The 14,542-nt window shown below is 31.9% G+C and overlaps 1 protein-coding gene across 1 annotated transcript; it reads right to left on the bottom strand.

Moving 5' to 3' along the window:
• Nucleotides 1-1,376: 1,376 nt before the first annotated feature.
• On the bottom strand, nucleotides 1,377-10,930 carry LOC132751784 (metalloprotease mig-17-like). Its single transcript, XM_060742023.1, has 7 exons — nucleotides 10,817-10,930; nucleotides 10,215-10,369; nucleotides 9,329-9,419; nucleotides 8,568-8,797; nucleotides 5,519-5,663; nucleotides 4,124-4,258; nucleotides 1,377-1,929 (listed from the first exon to the last, which is right to left on the bottom strand). Exons 1-7 carry the CDS (start codon nucleotides 10,913-10,915, stop codon nucleotides 1,501-1,503), a joined length of 1,284 nt encoding a protein of 427 aa, XP_060598006.1. The 5' UTR covers nucleotides 10,916-10,930; the 3' UTR covers nucleotides 1,377-1,500.
• Between the last annotated feature and the right edge of the window lie 3,612 nt (nucleotides 10,931-14,542).

Below are 14,542 nucleotides of genomic sequence, written 5' to 3'. Positions count from 1 at the left end.
GAAGGTATTGTATGTCATTTTCTTTACAACTCAGGTTTCCGCCATTCAGGTTTCTTTTTTTATAGACAAATCTGTAAATGTGAAATTTTACAAGACAAATGTTCTTTGAAAACTAAACAAAACTTTTGACGACCCTTGCAACAGGAATCAGTTGTAAAATTACTGCATGACAAGTCATTGCACAAGGTATCTCTAGTGTAAGGCTTCTCTGAAGTAGAAAAAAATTGTTGTGCTCCCGCATCTTCCGTATTCCCCTGTGACCTCTTTATGTTTTCAAAGTTAAAAAAATACCGTTCAGTTCAAAATTTTGTTCATCGTTTCCTTTGTCTTCATAGTAAACATTAAACGACTACGAAATTGCCATTAAAGATTGGATCTATCTTTTGCATATTTATTGGAGGTAAATACTTTAACGGTACAAAGAAAATTGGTTAAACCTATATAGAAGCAAAATTTGCGCGCTTAGATGCATTCATTTTTGAACACTCCTCACACCTTGTCCTGGAATTTTGATTTGACACATTTTTGAGAAATATTCTGGAATTTTCTTTATACGTGTATGTTTAATTATCTTGAGCATTTCTTGAAAGTAACATAATGCCCATTCAAGTATAAATGATCAGGGGACAGGTAAAAATAAAACTGACTTCATATTTTGCCATAGTTGTGTTGAATTTTATGTTTTAAAATTATACATTAATCAATAATCTAGATGACCATCGATATTTTCTTTAATTGCCATTTTATAATGTCTCTGTAACGTTCATTGATCAATAAGAGTCGGTGAGTTTTTTTTTATAATTTAGGTAGTTTTTTAATTAAATTGTATCATTTTTCATTTTCAAAAATCGGTCAGTAATTGTTATAATTATATATTACTAATTCAACTCAATTTTGTCAGCAAAAACATGAGAATAATGTCACTTTAATAGGAATATCAAAGTAAATCTTTGGGCTTAAAATATTGAATTAAATTTTTATCAGTTATAGTTTATTTATAACCAAAACGTTTTGAACTAGTTTTCATTATTATTCGTAATTCTTTAACTAAATTTTTCAACAATTTATGGGATATCTCCTTGAAATTTATTGTGGACATTTGTTGAAAATACTACAACAAAAGGTTTAAAAAATGTGATCATACATCAGAATCAATATTAAGGACATCACTTAATCATTTTAACATCACGACATTGTAAAACTTTTGTATTTCTATTATTTAGTTATTTGTTTCAATAATGAACTAATGTTGTTTTAGGTTTTGCTTTTTTGTTACACCTTCGGCTGGTACCAATACGAAATACATGTAAAATGCGACATATCCCCAGTCAAAAAAAGTTTTACTATTTGGATTAAATGAAAAATAACACCTGCGTAAATTATTATTCAGAATATTTATTTTCAATCCAGAAATTAGTTATAATATAACTTAAGTTTACGAAAAACAAGATTGTAAATTTGTTTCCATAATTGAAAAGAGGTCCAACCCAAAATTTTGTTTTACCTTTTGCTGCATGTCAAACAACATTTGGTTTCCTTACCCCATGATGTTTTACAACACTTAGCTTTCTTACAACACACCTTCTTTAATGCTCCATTAACTTCGATCTTGGAACAACACTTGCCGCCAAAACAAGGTGCAGATGTAGGACCTTGAGTTGTGTTATCTGTATCACAACACGATTTATAACAATCTGTTTGGGCCGCTTCAGCAATTTTGCAGCATTTAGTACCTTTACAGCATTTCTTCTTGCCGTTTACCTTTACACAACACTGCTTTCCCTGTTTACACGGCGCAACAGTTGTTGTGGTAGGTGCTTCAGTGGTTGATGTTGTTGTGCTGGTTGACGTAGTTGTTGTACAGATGTTAGGTGATGACGTGGTTGTTGTTGGACTCGTATTCCCAACACAGCGACCCCGATAACACCACTAAAAAGATAAAATTGGACTAACACATTAAAAAGATTCAGACGACACTTTGATACAAAAGAAGAATCATATATACTTCTTAAAATATGATAAGGGCCAACTGTTTTCTCCGATGACAGCCACGCCAATAATATAAGCAGGGACATACATTTGTTGCTTAGACCGAATGCAATTATTTCCAGAACGCTATTCTGTTATGAAACAGCTTGCAGAATGCAACAATGTACATGTACGAGTTTTGTCCATACAAACTGCGGTGTTTCTAAATTTAGAATTTCACCATTACCATGTTTAAATGTTGAGTTCTCCTTAAGCCGGTGCTAGGGGGCGTATCAAACCGAGCCTGCAACATATTCAATTGTGCATTTTTGCACTTTCTTCAGGGATTATTCTATTCTCTTTTTTACCTAAACAATAAGAAATATATTGCATGATGCTGGTGTGAATGCAAGACGTCCCGTCATTCGTGTTCCTTTGACGCATAGTCACGTCAGAGAACACGTACGATGTGTTCGTGACCATGTGCAATGAAAAGACACCACAATTGGACTGTTGTTTGGGGTCCGCCTGGGCTCCTTGCCACTGGTTCTTGTTGCTGGGTCGTGTGGGGGTTGCGTTCATTGAACGCCGCCTTTCCTTGTTGATTTTGTTTATCATATTGTTTACTGATGAGTCTAGAGTTGTCGCCTAGACTTTACAGATAGTGAAGGAGACCAAATGAACGCGTTGCACCTGCTTCCATCTTGTAAAATGACCGATTATGTGAAGAATATGATAAGATCAACAAGGACAGGCGGCGTTCAATGAATGCAACTCCCACATAATCCAGCAACAAGAACCAGCGGCAAGGAGCCCAAGAGGACCCCAAACAAAAAACAGGGCAGGGCACATGGCAGAGCACGGACAGGATAAAGACTAAAATTATACTCATGGTATGGGTAGGAAGAGTCATTGGCAAAACGGACTTTAATATTATTTATTTACATATTGGCACCTTGACATCAGAAAGGTATAGTCATGAGATTTTGGCGTACATGTACGTTCATATATACAGGTGTAGTGTGTCCATATTTAATTCTAATAAAGGACAATTCTCGCCCAACTACCCTATAATTTGCACGTGCAACAATCGGGATCTTGCCTTTGCCTGCTAGACTCCCGGATCTTAATCCGATTGAACATGTGTGGGGCATGCTTTAGGAGGCAATTTGTTGCCCTGTGTAGCTGATCACTCTTGCAGAACTTCGTGCTGCCTTACAAGAGTGGAACAAAATTCCACTATAAAGATCAGCCGGCTCATTTACAACATGCACATCCGCTGTCAGGCTGTATAAGAATTCTGATTCAACGTCAGACAACACAGAATGAGAACGGTGACCCCTTAATTTGTATCGCTTAAAATGTTTCTAGTATCATATTCTAACAACATGCCAAGTTTAAAGAAATTTTATTTTTAACAGTTTTTTTTTTTTGCCTATTTGTTTGTATGAAAACTCCCGAAAACGTTCTTAATAAATGTTATAAGCTTAAGTTATGAATGTCTTAGTTAAGATATTAATTTTGCCAAGGCAGGCGCGTAGCTAGCCTATAAAGAATGTGGATTCAAAATAATCTAGGGGCGTCAGGGGGCATGCCCCCCCCCCCTGAAAATTTTGAAATAAATGGTGCAATTTGGTGCGTTTTGGGGCCTCCGGAGAGCTTTCTTGACCAACGAAAATCCATTTATTTTAGCATAAAAATGGAGATGAATAGCTTTACTTTCGTTTATTTCAACTACTCTACATTTCACAGCAAGTCTAACTTGCGGCCTTTGCTGGCCGCAAACTCGTTAATGATAATATCAATATCTATTTCCATGTGTCTGTAGGCGTGCAACAGCCTTGTTTACATTTCGAAAATACGGCGCGTGCAAACTTTCGACTTTGAAGAGCTGCAAAGGCCGACAACTTTTCAAAAAAATACTACGGTATGGTGTACGATTTAGGCTATATGATTTATAAAGTATTCAGTGTGGTAATTATCAGATCTGGCGAACGCGGCTGAATTTCAAACCACATTTTTTTTACTAAAAAATTTTTTTTTGTCAAAATACATGTAATGTGGATTCAGCTGCGTACTCGCGTATAGGCAGCTACGCGCCTGCAAGGTATCATTCTCAAAACATCAAAAATATTGTAAGATATAAAGTAAAAACCTTATTATCCGCTAAAGCACCACAAGGTGTGCCGGCTAAGGGGTAAAGTGGATGATGGGCCTCTTCGCAGCCGACTGGTAGGTCCGATCTTGTAGAACAATGGTAGCCAGTATAACAAGCCTCTTCTTTTATAGTCTTAAATAAAGAAATATCATTTCTAAATCTAGATCTACATGTATTTAAAAAAATAGCTCTCCACTTTTTTATCCTCAACCGAAATTTGAAAGGAGATCATAATCATCCACCATGTCATTTTGATTGGCATGGTAATACGAGGTTAAGTAATGAAAATATCTAGTTGTTTAATATAAAATGTATGCTAGTTTATATAAAACGTATGCTAGTTTGATTTAAAATGTATGCAAGTTTGATTTAAAATGTATGCTAGTTAATATAAATGCATGCTTATTTATATAAAATGTATGCCAGTTTATATAAAATGTATGCTAGTTTATATAAAATGTATGCCAGTTAATATAAAATGCATTCTAGTTTATAGAAAATGTATGATTGTTTATAGAAAATGTATGCTAGTTTATATAAAATTTATGCTAGTTTATATGTTTATATAAAATGTATGCTAGTTTATAGAAAATGTATGCTAGTTTATAGAAAATGTATGCTAGTTTATATAAAATTTATGCTAGTTTATATGTTTATATAAAATGTATGCTAGTTTATAGAAAATGTATGCTAGTTAATATAAAATGTATGCTAGTTTATATAAAAGGTATGCTGGTTTATAGAAAATGTATGCTAGTTAATATAAAATGTATGCTAGTTTATAGAAAACGTATGCTAGTTAATATAAAATGTATGCTAGTTTATATTAAATGTTTGCTAGGTAATATAAAATGTTTCCTAGTTAATATAAAATGTATGCTAGTTTATGTAAAATGTGTGCTAGTTTATATAAAATGTATGCTAGTTAATATGAAATGTGTGCTAATAAATTTAAAATATATGCTAGTTAAAATGAAATATGTGCTAATAAATTTAAAATGTATGCTAGTTTATCTAAAATGTATTCTAGTTTATGTGAAATGTATGCTAGTTTACAAAAAAATGTATGCTAGTTTATTTATAATGTATGCTAGTTTATTTAAAATGCACGCTAGTTTATAGAAAATGTATGCTAGTTAATATAAAATGTATACTAGTATGTGTTTGTTTAATGTCAGAAACATATGCAGTGATTACACCATAAAAAACTCTATAAAAGCTTCTAAGCAAAGAGTAAAATGTTTTGATCTTCAATTTGTATAAGAGTATCAATTAAAAATACTTTTAACATTCGGGTCTTATATCAGGTTATTAAAATATTTACTCTGCCTTTCATTTGTTCGCCACCAATTGTTACGAGAATTATAAATATCAGAAATCGGTCATATTTACACTTTCGCAAGATGTCGACCAGATTCCGTTGTACATTTGGCATTGTTGGTTCAAAGAATAGACTGTGCCCGGAAGTGATTTTGCCTGCAGCTCTTCAAATTCCAAACCAGTAAACGCATGCTGCTTAAGGCAATTCTTTTCAAGCCTGAAAACAGATGTAATCAACGTATTTAAAAACAACTTGTGTAAGGCGATTTTTTAGAAATATTAAGAATAATCCATTGATACATGTACTGTACTGATAGTCCGCATTCCAGCAAACATTTTAAGAAGGAGCGGTGGGGAAGAGGGAACAGGGTTGATTTATTCAACATTTCAAACTTCTTGATTCTACAATCTGACTCAACCCACGGTTTATGCATTGTCTGTAATTCCATGCTACAATACTGATCAAGGTATATGTGTGTATATCGCCACGCCGAAAAAAAGCGAGAACTGAGGACTAAGACCAAGCATAAACTTCATTTATAACACTACAATTTATAGACAGCTGACATCATGTTAATACATTCTTTATAACTAAACCGCTAAATGTGATTCTGTTTGCGCAATAATTCCCGTATCAAATTCTTTTCTTAGCATATACAATGCGCGATACGGAAATAAGATAAGAAAACACTCCCATACTAAGTAATTTATACTTTCTACTTAAAAAGACAAACAGGCATTGTCCTTAATAACATTCTTAATAAAGACAACAGAGATGTGGTTAGCGCATTTATGTATTAAAATTTTAGATTCTTTTCTACTTTAGAAGCATTTGAAGAACTTATTACCCATGTTCATTGTGACCTGTTAGTATAATAAGTAACACATTGTTTTGTCTAATTTAAAACGTAATAATTATTTATGTAAAATAAAGGTAAAGTGAAAGAGGATCTGATAATAACAATGACTTATCACTCAATGGATACAGTATGTGCTCAGCAATATCTACATAGTAATTAATCGTATCTTTTCTTAAAGTTATTGCAAAAAGACAATCCCAAATGCGGCTGATAATAAAAACTTAGTGGCCAATAATGTGATGAGATAATCTCTTTTAAGGAACTTCATTGACTGAGGTCCAAAAGCCTAAAAAACATAAATGAGAATTTGTTTCATAGAACAGACGCGGCACTTAAAATATAAAGATATATAAATGATATTTCAGAAATATACTTAGAAATAAATTAAAAATCGTATTTTCGTTCTATTCTAAGCCCTATTTGAGTGAAAAGCGTTATAACGCTTTTCAATGTTTTAAGTCATTTTACAATTATAATAATTATTATGGAATAATGGAGTGCGCAAATGATATGAAATACTGCACACAAGTTATTGGTCTGTACCTACAACATATGGAACATAAATCTCAAAATATTATTTCCAGTCCCCCATGTCAGAAAAAATCTCAGTGGAGTCCCTTTAAAGTTATATAAGAATATCTCATACAGTCGTGTGTGCATCAATGGTCTTTGAACTCCTTTTATGGGGGTATGAGTGCACTGAAGATATACTGCTAAAACCGGGATATGTTCAATTTAAAAGGAGATAAAGAAACCAGGGCGGGGAAGATTGGTGTTAACAATATGAATCGTGGTTTGATTTAGCGAGTACACGTGCTTCTACGGATGTTAATGCACAATATTGGACCATTAACGCTGTAAAATTAATTTCTTGCTGAATAATGTTTGGACCAAAACATGTAATCTACAACGTACGAGCGTTGAATTGTATAAAGTTAATTTTCACTTTACACTAGAATTATAGTTGAATTATAACCACGAACAAAACTAAAGCCTAGACCAAACCAGTTATCCGGTTGTGAATAGAACAGATGGTTGCGTGTAGAACAGCTGTGCGCTATATTTGACTGAATTTGCCCTAATATAACTTTGGACATTCATATATGGTAAGTTATGGCGAGTAAATGTGAACACCAAAACATACATTCAATGTGATATTTTGTCAGTTTTCACATCAGGATTCACAAGATTTGTTCTCATTTTATATAACTTTGTGCAGATATTACTTTCTTTGATTTATATCACGGTGCATATCCATATCGGTACCCTCTTTGCGAAATCTGCTGAAACGGTACCCTCTTTGTACATGCACAGGCCATTCTCTGCTCAAAACAAACCAGCGATTAATCGTGAAGTATGTAATATTTACATAAAAGTAAGAAATATTTATACATACCTTACGATTAACGCAAATAAAAGCATATGTCGTGCCTTGAGGGTACCTATGTGTAAAAAAATGAGAGGGTGCCTGTGATATAAAAATTCAAATGAAGAGGGGTAGCCCGTGCCGCTGCAAAACCGAAAGTAGGGTGTTTTTATGAATTTTACAATTATTTTTGACAATATACTGCCATTTGTCCGAAGATGATATGTAAATGAACATACTAAATATGTATGATGCATATATAATCAAGCCGCAGGTTCATTTCAGCCCGAAAAGTATGTCGAGGTGATGGGCGAAGCATGACATGTCGATTTTTGTAGCTTATTGTGAAGTTGTAGTACATGAAAAACTGGCACATGACAAATCAGCACATAGATAAAACATTCTAGTGTTCCGTGGTATACATCTTTTCTATGTGTCATACCTTCTTTCCTTATTATATTGAAATTTTACTGGATTGTTATCCATTGCTGGTTTGTTTTTAGCAGAGAGTGGCCTGTACATGTGCAAAGAGGGTGCCGTTTCAGCAGATTTCGCAAAGAGGGTACCGATATGGAAATGCACCGTGTATATGTTAGCATTATATTTAAGGAACGATAAAACTTACCAAATTGCAACTTCAGTCAAATATAGCGCGCAACTGTACAACGCGCAACCGATGAACGGGTGTTAAGAATATATTTGATTGAAATTGTAGCAATGACTTCCAAGATGCCACAAGTAGTTTTTATTTATTTCTGTCTTTAATATATTAATATTACTAAAATTTAAGTCCCGTTGAAATCGTGAAGCTCTTTTTATACACTGCCTAACATACTTGATTTGCCAAAAAAGCTGGTCATGCATTGTTTTTTTGTATATAACATAAAAGTTTTACCTATCAATATATGACTTAAACGACGCTACACTGCAAGCAGAGAATGACCACTGGGCTCGGGAGTACGTCAAGTTGGTGGTCAACGTTATTTCAGGTGACATGATGTTTTGGGCAGAAGCCGGACAATCTGCGGCGTCTTCTTCGCCATCATGGAAGGCGCCTAATCCATGTGCTAGTTCGTGAGCGGCTGTCAGTGCAACTCTTGTTCCGTCCACCTCCACAAAGGACACCTGTGCACAAAAGTACAATTTTAACATGTTTAAAACCTTTGTCATTAAGAAGCTGTCTTTTTTCCTTCAGAAAAGATAAATATATTTGATACACAATATTTACAAATTCAATAGTAGCATTGATTCGTAAAAAATTGAACATTTTTGCAGCACAGGTTCTTACAAAGTCAGAAATTTAATCTTAAAACCAAAACAAGGCATGGTATTGTTAGTGCCTCGTTTGGGTAACCAACACGCCCATTTCTAAGACAACACAAGTTGCTATTCTATTAAGCATGACTTACGGTGTTAAAAAAATTAGTACATGTGACCACAGAGCTTTATTTATATATAGAAATTTTAGTGTATATTGTAACCACTTTGTGACTTTAATGTTAATGATAATGTGGTATAAGATTCTATTTAAATTACTTATTGAATCATCCTTGGACACTTAACAAGTTTTCAAAGTTATTTGACGTTTTATTGTATGAAAATGATTTCCCATTCACAACATAAGGCCGAAAGAATTTCTTTCATGTTTATACTTACTTTGTTTTCAGAAGAACACACACTTTCACGATATGATATCCCTTCAAATCCTGTAGAAATTGGGGTTGTTTCAAGATCAGCAAGATCTAATCTGAAAAATCAAAGCAAACATGTTTGCTGTTATCTTTCTACAAATTTCTACATTTTAGCAAACTCACATTACTCAATGATGTTTTGATCAATTTAACACCAAATTTTAGTTCACATGAAGTCATGGCTGGTCCCAATTTCCAGATTACTGTAAGATGATATATGTTCTGTTTGGAAATGGGTTAAAGTGTTCGAAATGTTTTGATTTCTCGGAGAAAAAAGAAAATTAACTCACATAAATTAAATATTAAAATTAATTGACATTAAATATCAATGAAGCACTTTAAGTACTGATTTTAGGAAATTTTCTAATTTTGAAAGATTATTCATATCTTTTTGCTGTCCCTAAAAGACCAAATTAAACTCTTGAAAAAGAAGCTTCACAGATGTTTAAGTATTTACATTTTATATATAAATGCTTAACGCGTTATTGCAGCATGGAGCTTATAATCTTAAATACCTAGGCTCTCGCCAACGAATTTAAATATATTATTTAAGTATATTTTGATTCAGTGCATGTCGATTGAAATAATGTTATGCTTACTGAACTATATTTAACTCATAGCTTAATGGCGATAACGAAATCTAGCCATGTGACTAGTGCAGACCAAAATCAAACGGCATTGTTCGCTATTCAGTCATTACCGATTACGAAATTTTCTTAAATTTATAAATGTTTTGTCCAGATTAGAAGATGGAAAGGTTCATAGAAGATGTTTAAAAGTTAAAAATAGTATGTCGACATTGCCGTGTTTTAATGTTATGTAACCGAAACGAAAACATGTAAGAAACATACGTGGACAAGCCAATGAGAAAGTCGTGCTGAGGAAGGCCTTCTTCTCTCTGATGCCAGATTGTGAGGTCGGATAGAATTCTTGACATATCTAAATATGTATAACACTCTAACACCACACTTTGGGCATTTTTTGACCACAAAACTTCAGAGTCAGCCTTGAAAATATAATAAGAAAACACAAATATTACCTTGAAAATACAATAAAAACATATATTATGTTGGTTAACTAACTGATATTTCACGCCTCTTAAATTTTTCTCAATGTCTTGTAGCCTAGGTCATTATAACATTAAATATAACAACCATATATGTGCATTAGATTTCAAATTTAACGTATTGTATAATAAATATGTTACATTGACTATGTTGTTATCAGTAAACTTATCAGTAATAAGATGTAAATCCTCAAATTATATATATTTCTAATTAAAAATAAAATGTATTAGATAATTAGATAAATATGTTGTAAACTATAAAATTTTCACTTGGTTTAAAGTGTTTTATTGCAATCTCTGAAATATTAGTAAATATTTTACAGGCCACAGCTGGATATCCAATGAAATTATTGTAGGGGTATGAAAATTAAAACACACACAACATACCTTTGGGATAACAACACCAGCTAAATATATTTTGATGCTATAGTCTGGGTCAACCGTATCCACGCTGCAGAAGTAGAGGTCAATCTGAAAGAAAAACATGAAATATTTAAATTACAGTTGTGGTTTATTGCCGAAAAGAAAATGTAAAGCTGACACATTCTCAGAATTTCGGCAAATATATGTCAATTTTCGTGTTTTATTAAAAATTAAACAAGCGCCCGTTTGACTAAGAGCAAGATATAATGAAGCACACCCCGATGGAGAATTTCTTGGATATGGTGACTATTCTTGATTTAAAAAATAAAAATGCGTTTTCATGATTTACTTCTAATATTGTAGAGGCCATCAGACCTATCTCTCTACAGTGTTGAGAATAACTGTTAGCGCTTATCAAATGTTGACGAAAATCTCATTTAAAGCCTAAAACCATTACAACCAGTCTACTAAAATTGTTATGCGCATGCTCCGCTTCAAAATACGACTTTTCTTAAACGAAAAATTAACATCGAGGAGAAAAACGGTAACAAGAAAAATCGAAAAAAAATCATTTATGTAACATTTAACTCTACTGTTTATTCCGTTTTTAATCCTTTTAACTAATTAATTGACTATTGCTTTTTAATAGTGTTTAACTATTTCATGTTTCGCAAAATAGTAACAGAAAACATAATTCCCCGGCCCCACCATTTAAAAAAAATAAGGTTAAATTTAAAAAAAATTAAAATTTAAAGTTTTTCCCAAGGGGGCTTTTTTTGGAGTAACAAAAACCCTTTCGGGTTTAAAATTTTCCAAGTGTACAAAAAACCTTGAAAAAGTGTCCCTGTTACAAAAAAAGGAAAACATTTAAGTTTTTACAATAAAATTGGAACAAAAATAAAAACCCAAAAGAAACAGTGTAATATTTTTCATTTTAAAGGGAAGTTCGGGTTTTTTTTATTTTTTAAGAGATAAAATTTGAAAGTTTTTGGGTCTCAGCCAAAAAGAAAAAATTTAAAAACCTTTAAAAAGAATGGACTGCCTGTCCTTGTACATGGGAATTAAATTTTCATTAAAAAAATTAACAATGAAAATTTGTCAAAATGATTTAAAACCAAAATTTTGCGTTTTTTTTAACAGAAAAGTGTTATTTTTGGAGACCCCTTTTTAAAAAGGAAAATGAGGGAGGTTTTTAAAATTTTGGTTTTTTCGAAACCTTTGGAAAGTTAAAAATTGATAGGAAAATTTTTATACCAAAAAATAATTTTTCTGATTAAAATTAAAAGCTTCTTTATAACGCCAGGGAAATTAAAGGTTTCTTCCCAAAGGGGAAAATTTGGGTTTTTGCCACCAATAAAACGGAATTTTTCAAATTTTAAAGCCAACTTTTCGCCGAGGGGTTTAAAAAACATGAAAGTGATGGGGTTTTCCAAAAATTTTAACCCAAAGGGAAAACCCAAAACATTGGGTAGGTAATTTTTCACGTTTTTAAAGAACAAACCCATGGGGGCGCCCCTTAAACCCGGGCCGGGAAAAACTGGCAAACACCTTGCCCTTTAAAAAAAATTTGTCTATCTTTTCCAGTTTTATTTTTTTTTAAAATTCCCTTAATAATTTGTTCTGTCAAAACAACAGTTTGTTTTTAATTTTAAAAACGGCCCCAACAATATTTGATATTTTCGCCAATGGCCCGGGTTTTTGTTTTGCATCCCCTTTTTTGGGGAAAATCTGAAACGAAAAGGAAGGGGGCCCAAAAGCATAAAGGCGGCAATCAGATCCACATGAAAAGGGGAAATAAGACTCCAAAACCCTTAAGTCAAAAATTAAAATTTAAAATTTAAAATTAGGCTCCTTAGGGGAAAACCCCTCCAAAAAAATTTTAAACTTTTGGGAAAATTTTTACTAATTTTTTATTATACTTTTTCGTCCAAAAAATTTTCGGGAACCCGGGCCAAAATTTTTTGAACGTTTTTGGGTTCGTTTTAATCCTTTTTTCGGGCCCCGTTTTAATAGATTTTCTAAAAAAAAGGGGTTTGGGTTCCCCCCAAAAAAAACTTTGGGGGTTAAAAATATTAAAATTTTGGAAATGATTTTTGGGAAGATGTTTGAAATTATTTCTATTAACCGAAATTCTAAAAATTTTTAAAGAAAAATTGAAATCTTAAAATTGTGATAAAATTTGAAATATGAAAATGGGAAAAATTTTTAAATAAAAATTCTAGTAAATAAAATGGGGCCAAATACTTTTGGAAAAATTGAAATAACACGGTATAAGTAAAATGGGGGGGTTTAAAAAACAGGGGGGTGCATAATGGAATTTTTTAAAAAAATTTTTTTAATTAAATTTTTTTTAAACCCCATTATGTTGAAATTAAATTCGACGAAAAATTCAAGAAAAAAAAAGGGTTGGTTGGCCTTGGGTAGTGCCGGAATATTGTTTTTATTGGGGAGCAAAATTTTTTGGCCTTTTAGGTGGGAATTTTTTCTGCAAATTTAAAAAAGAATTAAATTTTAATATTTTATTTATTTTTTTTTTATTTTTGCCCCTACCAAAACTTGCAAAAATTTTATCAAACCAATTAAAAATTTTTTAATAGGAGCCAAAAAATGGTGGAGAATTTGTATTAAAACCTTTTTCTTTATAATGGCAAAAAAATTGTATTTTTGGAAACTATTGGGTCCCCAAAAGGTTTAAAAAGTTTTTAAGAGCAAGTTAAACCCAAAGAATAGAAACGTGTATTTTTGTGCCTTACGTGTTTAATTTAATTTTAAAGGGGGAAAAAAATTTTTTCAAAGGAAACCAGGTGGAAAAAGAAAAAATTAATCCGGGTCCAAAAAAGGAAAAATTACTTTCGGCCCCTTTTGGCCCGGTTTTTTTCCGGATAAAAAATAATAACCCAAAAAGGGAGTTTTCCCGGTAAAAAATTTTCCTGTCAAAAATTCAAAAGAAATTTTTTTTGGTTCTTTTAAAAAGTAAACCGGTTTTAAAGATTTTAAAAAAAATTTTAATTCCCAAAAGTCTCCAACCCGGGAAAAAATTAGACCCCCAACCCCTTTTTGAAAGCCCAGTGGGGCTTTTATTTTTTTTGGAATTGGTGCCCTTTTTAAGTTTACTCTAAATAGTTTAAAATTTGGGTCTTTTAAAAAAAATTTTTGTATAAAAATTTGCATGTGGAAAAAGGTTTTTTGTTTTTTGTCAAAAAGGAATGAATTTTAAAAAGTTTGGTTTTTTTTTTGGGGAAATTCTCCCAAGGAATTTTATTTTTGTTTGCAAAAGGAAATTAAAAAAAAATTTTTTCTAAACCCAAAAAAGAAATTCAAAAGAATTTTTTCCAAAGCGGTTTAAAAATTTAAAAAAGTGAAATTTTTCCGAAATAAAAAGTTTTCGAAAAAAAAAAGTTTGGTAAAATTTTTAATTTTGGACATCAATTAAAAAAAAATTAAAGTGTTAAAATTTTTTAAAAAGATTTTAAAAAGTCATTTAATAAGAAATTCTTTTGCAAAAGGACAGTGGTAAAGGGGGAATTAAGCCGAAAAATTTTGGTCCTGAATAAAGAAACAAAAGAAAAACGAAAAATTTCAGAAAAAGAGCCCCCTCCATAAAAAGGTTTGGGATTTAAAAAAATTTCCAATTGCATTTCAAACCAAGAAAAAAACCCCACTGTTTTTAAAAAATTTGATTTTTTAAACAAGATTAATTTTAATTTTAAATTTTGTAAGGGAAAACCCATAATTTTTAATTCTAAAAAT

Source organism: Ruditapes philippinarum, unplaced genomic scaffold, assembly GCF_026571515.1.
Source record: "Ruditapes philippinarum isolate M1 unplaced genomic scaffold, ASM2657151v2 ctg8760_1_1_1_1, whole genome shotgun sequence".
Classification (NCBI taxonomy): Eukaryota; Metazoa; Mollusca; class Bivalvia; order Venerida; family Veneridae; genus Ruditapes; species Ruditapes philippinarum.
The sequence above is the reverse complement of the archived record's forward strand: the minus strand, read 5'-3'. Positions and strand labels throughout refer to the sequence as shown.

Bases quoted from the DNA above. Each gene is read 5' to 3' on its own strand.
- LOC132751784 (XM_060742023.1), bottom strand. From the start codon at position 10,915: ATGTTTTTCTTTCAGATTGACCTCTACTTCTGCAGCGTGGATACGGTT. The intron at 5,664-8,567 runs GTAAAACTTTTA...ATCTGTTTTCAG, and splicing joins TTTAAGTCATATATTGATAG to GCTTGAAAAGAATTGCCTTA. The intron at 1,930-4,123 runs GTTTTTACTTTA...TTATCTTTTTAG, and splicing joins GTGCTTTAGCGGATAATAAG to TGGTGTTATCGGGGTCGCTG.